Genomic DNA, 8,016 nt, shown 5'->3' on the forward strand with positions numbered 1-8,016 from the left:
CATTAGCTGTAGGCCAAGACACTTCTCTGAGCACTCCACATTGCTATTTCAATTCTCTTTTTCTTTCCTATTAAAATAATAATAGTGAAATGGCTTTCAAATTCAAGCTATTTGTTTCAGTTGATTTTTACAACTATGCAAGTGGTATATTGTGCTTAGCTTTTAACTACAATTCAAAATAATTTTTCAAAGGCTTTAAAATGTTTAGCATTTTAACTGGTTAAATGTATAAAAGGGAATAACTGTATTCTGAGTTGACACAAACCAAGAAATTCTACTTTTTGTCCGTAGAAACCTTTAAAATTTATTAGGTAGTCTCTATAATTACTGAATTAATTTTCTTTGAATAACAGCTTTTATTAGTTACATAGTTACCACACATGAACTTCATTTAAGCTTCACAACCAGCATATAAAAGGAAGGTTATTTGGGTATTTTCTTCCTGAGGAGATTGAGGCTTGAAGATAACCAAGGTCATCCCAACAGTAAGTGGTATTATTAGAATTTAAATTCAGGCCTCATTATAAATCCAGTGCTCAATCAGAATGCCTTGTAACCGACAGGGAACATTTACATTACATCACAAACAAGTATTCCATCCGCCAAACAGTAGGCGTATGCACAAAGGAAAAATACTTTTCACTGAGGTATATAATTAAGTGGTGAGGAAATATCTGGGCTATGTTTCCATCATGCATCACATCCTCCTGCTGCTTAGTTTTTGTGAGAACATTTACTATTAATGTTTAAACTTGGACTGACCAGTCTCCTCTGCCATCGGCACATTATTTACATATATCTCTCTTATAACAATCCATAAAAACATAAGGAAGAAAGAAAACACTTCTGTCCAACTCCATACTCCTTACAAGGGCAACTTCAATATAATCATCTTTCACCTAAAAGACAGTCGTTAATAACAATAGGTGACAAGATTCACTCTGATAGGAAACCTCAAGAAATACAGCAGCAGCACATTTTACGACAAAATGCAAAACCCAATTCTACATACGCTTTTGGAATCCGAAGGGCCGTCCGCTGGCCTTGACTTGGACCGTTCGAACACAGCTCTTAGTGACTCCTTCTCATGCCTCATCTTGCGTTTGAGAGCTTCAAGCTCAGAGGTATCCGCTGTGGTCCCCTTTTTGGGGGGACGGATGAATAGGGCCTTAAAGGCCTCCAGGGCGGTTTCTGGTGGCTTTGGCTTGACCTCTCCACCCTGGCTTGGGGCTTCTCCGGGGCCGCTCTGGCTCTCCTGGGCAGCACTGCAGCCCATCTCTTCTGCCCGGGGCCGCTCAGGGTCTTCTGCCTTCAGTTCTGCTCTGGGCATGTCAATGCTGAGTAGCTGGGAGAGCTGCTCCAGGAGAGTGGGAGTGGCCTTCAGATCACTGGTTTTCTCCCCGGTCTTCTTCACTGTCTGTGGCACTGTCTGTACTAATGACTTGTGAACAGGCTGGGTCAATTTGAGCAAAGCCAAGTCCCCATCCTTTGGTTTAATTTCTGTGATGGTCTCCCCACCCTCGGCTGGAGCCCCCTTTTTTAGCACACGAAGCCCACTAAAAAAAGCTGGAAGCTGGAATGACTTCTCTCCAGGGACTTCTTTTTTAGAAGGGGTACTTTCAGTGATACCAGCACTCAAGCTCTGGTCCATTACCACAGGTAGAATTTGGGAGCCTTCTTCTCCCGCTTGTACCCGGTCGGGGCTGTGTTCCGTCTGAGGACCACCATCACCAGGGTGCGGTTTGCTACATTTCTCAGAAGGAGTCCCTTGAGGACCTTCTGCACCCAGCTCTGCGTCATCCCTTTCCCTAGTGGCAATATTTTCCCTACAATCTCCTGGCTTTTCTTTGGGCTTCTCCGATGGCTTAGATAAAACAATACCAGGGGACTTTGGGCCATTGGTGTTGCTTCTGTCTTCTGGCTCCTGCCCACCATCATCAGATTCAGAATCACTGGTGGTGTTCACGAGGGTCCCGCGAACCAAAAGGACATTATCTGTGCTTAAAGCTGTGAGTGGAAGAAGCTCTTGCCCAGGGAGAGAAATCCCTGCCTCTGCTTTCCCCTGACTTCCCTCTGACCCCATCTCTGCCTCCACCCTCGCAGGCTTCCCTTCACTTCTGAGGTCAGGTGGTCCCGGAGCCTCTGCCTCCTGCTGATCCGAACCATGGCGGGCATCATCCTGCCGAGGGGTGGGATCCACCACGACACTGTGGAACGCTTTCAGCACCACATCCTCGTCTCCTTCAGGCTTCACAGGTTCCAATTTACTGGTAAACCCAAACAGGGATTTCACGGAGAACTTGCTCAGGATCGACTGAGCCATGTCAGGTCCAGCTTCAGATGTGTCTGGTTCCGAGACATCACTGCCGCTCACAGAGTTATCACCGTCCTCCATGTCTCGGAGCAATGCCCTCAGTGGAAGTTCTGACTTGGGTTACTTCCCCTGCTCTCAGTTTATCCACTCCATCAGCTCTTCCCTTACAGGACGGAGAGCAACAGGAGCCGGCAGCCAGACCGCCCGGCCGCAGAGCCAGCACTCCCGGTCTCCTTCAGGTCAGTCGCCACCGGGCTCCCCTTCCGGACTGCGCGACAGGGGTGCACCCAGGGCAGCTGTAAAAAGTCCGTGGAGCTTTGTGCCCCGAGGCAGCGAGGCTGTGCACCTTACTACACACAGACTGGGGACGCTGCTCCTCTGGGACTTCCGCATTTATTCCCGTGGACAAAAGGCTTTTTGTCATAAGGAAAGTCAGCCTGTCCCAGTCATCCCGGCCCAGGACTTTACCACGGCTCCGCCCCAGTGCCTGTCTTTCTCCTGGTTGCTTTCAACTTCCTCATTGGTGAGCAAGTGGGGCTCCCAGAAGTGCTGAGCCGGCAAGCCGAGCCTGACAGCCCTCCGCCACCCCCGGAGCAGCCCAAGAAATTCAAAAGTGAATCAGCAGAAAAGGACTGAAATACTTCTTACAGGCCCTACTTTGCCATCTAACTTCTGGTCAGAAGCCTGGGTCACCCAGGCCAAAAAAACTAGCAGGGCATACAGAGAGATCAACAAGGCACTCACAAAGCCCAAAGCGAAGAAATTAAAGTACAGAAAGAAACGGATGATCTCAAAATGCCTGGAAGGCAAAAGCAGCTAACTACTGCCCTTTAATTTTTTTTTAAGTGCTTTCTTCCGCTTCCCTGCAGGTTTCTTCAGGAATGCAGATTTTAGCTGTGGGACCCGAGAAGGAAAACCAACAGGACTGGTTTCAGGTTACTGCTGGTTCAGCCCTGCCCCGGTGTCTCAGTGCTCCGCAAACAGGTACTCCGCCAAGCACGCCCACCACGCCTGTGTCCACCAGCCTTGGGGCGGCAGAGTAAACAGCCCTAGCCCAGCAGGAGTGATTACCCTGCACACTCCCTGCCATCCTCGGGCTTCTTCAGCAGCTCTGACTTCCTGGCTTTTTTAGGAATCCTGGAAGCCAAAGGGCACCTCTTTCTGCTTCAGTGATCCAACCAACTAAATGTAACCTGGCAATGGTACAAGGTAACACACAACCTGCCTTGTTAGGCACGGTAATTCATCAAAGGTCCCTGAAGAGCCACATTCCCTTAAGGGACAAAACATCTGAAAGGTCTCTATCAGTTGGGTCTCTATCACAGACCCAATTTGCCTAAAACAAAAACAGGACAGACAAATCAACCACCCAACATCAGCTCAAAGTAGTTCTTAGTACTCTGTTTATATGCTGGGAACCTGGCAACTGAGGTCGTGGAAAAATTGCAGTCCTGTTTCCCAGCTGCCTGGTTGCCTCCTGGGACAGCTTCCTCTTGTACCTGAGGGTCTCAGGTGTTTCTCTTTCAAATCCTGTCCAGTCGGCAGGCATTCAGTGAGCACCTGGGCACTGTGCTGGGTCAGGAAAGTCAAATGGGCTTAATAGTTATCAGGGTTTAACAGTAACCAGGGCTTAATAGTAATCACTGACTCTCTTGGAGCAACACTGTGAGAAGATTGAGCCCAGTGTTAAATGCACAAGGCGATTTATTCTGCAAAACAGAAGTTGTTGCCACAGGCAAAGGACAGCCTTACCTTCTCTGTAGCAGAGAATGGCTGTGGGTCCCACACTGAAAACTTGTATCATGTTTCCCAATAAATATTAATACTGAGAAATTCGGATTGCAATAATACATTTCTAGCAATGTGTCCAGAAGGACCCCTTGTACAAAAAAGGGTACACACTGTAATATATTCCATCAGTTTCTATGGGAAAGTGAAGACAGTACATCCTAACCCATGGTTTGACCCTGTGTCTAAACAGATACTTTCCTGTTTGCTGCTGATCCCAGTATGTGTTGGAATTACCAACTATGGCACACATGATCAAAAAGGGCACCACGCATGCAGGATACTCACGGGTGCCACTCCACTCTCAGAACAAGCTTCCTGTCTAGAGAAAATGCGCAATGACAAAATCTGACTTCCTCTCCAAGCCCAAGGAAAGAAGGAATCATCACACCAGCTCATTCATAAGCTCTACCACTTTGTGATAGCATACAGTGAGGGGAGGAGACATGCACATATTTGGTGTTTCCTTTCTGAAACTGAGAAAGCTCCATGTTCTCAGACATACCTAATTACTGACTTCCAGAATGTATTTCAGGAACCCTCAGCAGATTTGGGCAACATGGGACATAAACTGGAAAGACCTGTTGGCCCTTCTTCTACACTACAATATGGAGCAGAATGACAAAGTCTCAGAATCCTCTCAGTAATCACAATTCCAATACATCATGGAAGGTGGGACAAGTCTTGGGTCCCAGGAGATGATTTGATTCTAGCATCTCAAGGTGGGTAAGTTATTTTTAGGTTCACTTTAAATGTGAGTCAACCATGGCCAGGAGAACATAACTTCTCCAGGTTGCACAGCTAACGAGTGGAGAATGGTAATAGTGTCTAACATTTCTTAGGTGTTTAGTGTGTGCCAAGCACTGTTCTATATTAACTGATTGATGTACATAGCTACGAGGTCAGGATTATTCTTTTTCCTACTTGGAAGCACAGCCAGATAAAGTGATTTCCCCAGGTTCACAGCATCGGTGAGTGGTAAAGCTAGGACTTGAATCCAGGTGGTAAGACTCCAGAATCCACACTCTTAACCACCCTTCTAAAACCGTGATTTCTGCCTCCTGCCAAAATCAGATGACACACACACCTGAGGTAAGAAGTGTGAAGATGTGTCGGCCCACGTGGTTGGCGGTCTCAGCAGGACATGTGATGTACTCTGCCCTCTGAGATGCCACAGAAGACTAATCTCACAAAGAACTTAATGCGAATGAGCATTATTTTAAAAAAGATTTTGTTGATTATTTTTAGAGAGGGGAAGGGAGGGAGAAATGGAGAGAAACTTTAGTGTGTGGTTGCCTTTCACATGCCCCCTACCGGGGGACCTGGCCCAAAACCCAGGTGTGTACCCTAGACTGGGAATCAAACCAGTGACACTTTGGTTCGCAGGCTGGTGCTCAGTCCATTGAGCCACAACATCCAGGGTGAGAATGACCATTCTTTTCCCTTGTTGTAATTTAGGAAAAAAATCTAGAGGGGCTGCTTAGAAATAGTAAGCAAAATTTCCTACTGGGCTTTTCTACTGCTCACAATCAACACACAGAATTCTCTGGACTCTAACAGAGAAAGAAGCTTTCCAGCCTGCCCATGCAGTTGCCCTTCATTCGCGAAGTGGGCTCCTGGCACGATGATGTATTCACCCAACAATCCTGATCAAGCACCAACTGTGTACAAAGCTCCAGGGATATAAAGATGAAAACACTCCAGCCCTCTAAGACCTTCATGAAATGTGTAGCTTAGTAGGGGAAAGCAGCCAAGAAAGAGGTGACTCCGTCCACAGGCTATAACCAAGTACTTCAAATCCCAAACCCAGTCTGAACAGCAATAGGTGGGCCTAAAACAATTCTGAATGAAAGCCATCAGTGACCACCTCAATACGAACATGAGTAGGAAGGAACGGCAACATAGCTCAAACAGATCTTTGAACACTGACACTCTTGCAGGCCACTGGTTCTCATGACCATGAAAAATATTGCTATTTCTGGTCATTCAGGGAATTAAAAATGTTTCAGACTATAATGTTCAAATAAACTACCTACAAATTGGATCTTAGTTGCCTTGAAAGGTGGTCCTATTGAATGCTGTAATATTTGTGTGGTGGGAGAGAATACTGTATTTTGCCGTGTATAATGGGCACCCACATTTTTGTGCACATTACACACAGAATTATTATACCCATAGTATGTAATCATTATACCCCTCTATAATATGCATTCATACTTTCTCCCTCAAAAATTTGGGCAAAAAAAGTGTTCATTATACATGGCAAACATTATACAGTAGTCACTTTTCCTAGACGTGAATAACATCTCATTGTCTCATTCTGTTCCTAAGCACCTACTACCCAAAACGGGCATAGCCAAGACTGTCACCTGTACAACATTACCCGATTTTCTGTTGTTCTCAAGCTCTCTAATAGCTACATTTGAGCAGAAGGCCAAATAAAAAATGGTCTGCCTCAGACAGCTAAGTTCAAACAGGCGTGATAAATAACTAGGTAGCATGTGACCCACATGATGTTCTCTGTAATTATTTGTTAAAGAAACGATCAGTACCCAGCTACTTAAAAATGGAACTTAGTATCTACTTGGGTGGAGAATTTACTACCAATGAATTTTCTGTTTCTCCCGTCCATCGCACTATCCTCTCAGATTGAGGCTGCAGCCAACTGTACCTCGTGGCAATGAGAACACCAGTCCCGCAAAGAGATACCTGGTGAAATAAGTCTAAAAAAAAGTGATTGCGACAAAAAGACACATCACCTCGTGCGGGCAGTAGAAACTAGCTCCTGGACTCTCACAAGATTAATCAGCATTAAAAACTTAAAGAAAAATCAATTTGCAGAAGTTAGAAGATGCCTAAAAGGAAAACTTCCTAGAACCACTTCCCCTTACCCTCTGTGGCCTTCCCCCGTGCCATTCAGCTTAGATAATTCCCTCCCATATTCTCATAAAACCCCAGAAAGGCAAGGGGAAAGTAAAGCAAACGAGACTGCATTTCACAGCGTCAGGCTACCTCATCCCCACATTATCCAGTTTATTCAAGGTCTGGGCCTGATCTGTATGACTGCTTGCTTCCACCTCCCTAAAGTGCTTCAACCAGGTTCACGTGACGATCGCTTGAGACAGCAAGCAGAAAGTGGAGTTAAAAGTAGTAAAGTAAATAGAAATACATAATCTATTTCTGTGAAAAACAAACGTTTAGAGCAAAAGACTGGGAAAAGTACGTAAACTACGAGTAAAGGTACACATGGGGTAATGGGTACAGATGGGTTTGCGGAGTTCAGGAAATGTGTTTCAACTTATCAAATGACGCTGACATCTAAGGAAACTATGACATCACAAGTCCTCCACAAGACATTCCAATGAATGAGGTGCATAGGTTATAGAAGAATGTGGGTAGAATCAAATTGTTGGGAGGCTGCATGGAGGACTTCAGAAATATTAGAAATCAATGACCTCAACCCTCTTCTTTTAAAGAGGAAGGTGTCCAAAGGCAAGAGAAGCTAAATAACTGGCACCAGTTCACACTGTGCAAGCGCAGCAGCAAGGTTGAGATGGGCGTCCTAACTTGCACCCACCCCACATCACACCCCCTACTGCTGCCTTGGCACACGATCTTCTTACCTTCTTCCTGAATAGCATCCTCTTTATGCTAATTTTCCACATCTTCGAAATGGAGTTACGAAGCCAAATGAAAGACAAAGCCAGAAACCTCCCTAGGCTGCCCCTTCTACTTAAGTTTTGTAACACGTCCGTCCCCTGCCTTCCCGGTGGGGCTTGCCCCTGCCAGCTAACACAGCACTTAATACAGCCCCCCCCCCCCCCCGCCCCCTGCATCAGCCTATCAGAAGCCAGCAACACTTTTACTACTTGGTTAAAAAAGAGAACAGGCTGCACTTGCGTACTGCAGAAACA

The 8,016-nt window shown here is 45.9% G+C and overlaps 1 protein-coding gene across 1 annotated transcript in view; it reads right to left on the reverse strand.

The window, feature by feature from the left end:
• FMN1 (formin 1) overlaps window positions 1-3,861 on the reverse strand; it is a 265,054-nt gene extending 261,193 nt beyond the window's left edge. Inside the window, exon 1 of the mRNA XM_037056139.1 lies at window positions 1,013-3,861. Coding sequence (XP_036912034.1) covers window positions 1,013-2,395 — 1,383 coding nt within the window. The 5' untranslated portion in view covers window positions 2,396-3,861. The remainder of the gene's footprint in view (window positions 1-1,012) is intronic.
• Between the last annotated feature and the right edge of the window lie 4,155 nt (window positions 3,862-8,016).

The sequence above is a fragment of the Sturnira hondurensis genome, unplaced genomic scaffold, assembly GCF_014824575.4.
Source record: "Sturnira hondurensis isolate 20B ecotype Veracruz unplaced genomic scaffold, ASM1482457v3 Scaffold0008782, whole genome shotgun sequence".
In the NCBI taxonomy this organism is placed as follows: Eukaryota; Metazoa; Chordata; class Mammalia; order Chiroptera; family Phyllostomidae; genus Sturnira; species Sturnira hondurensis.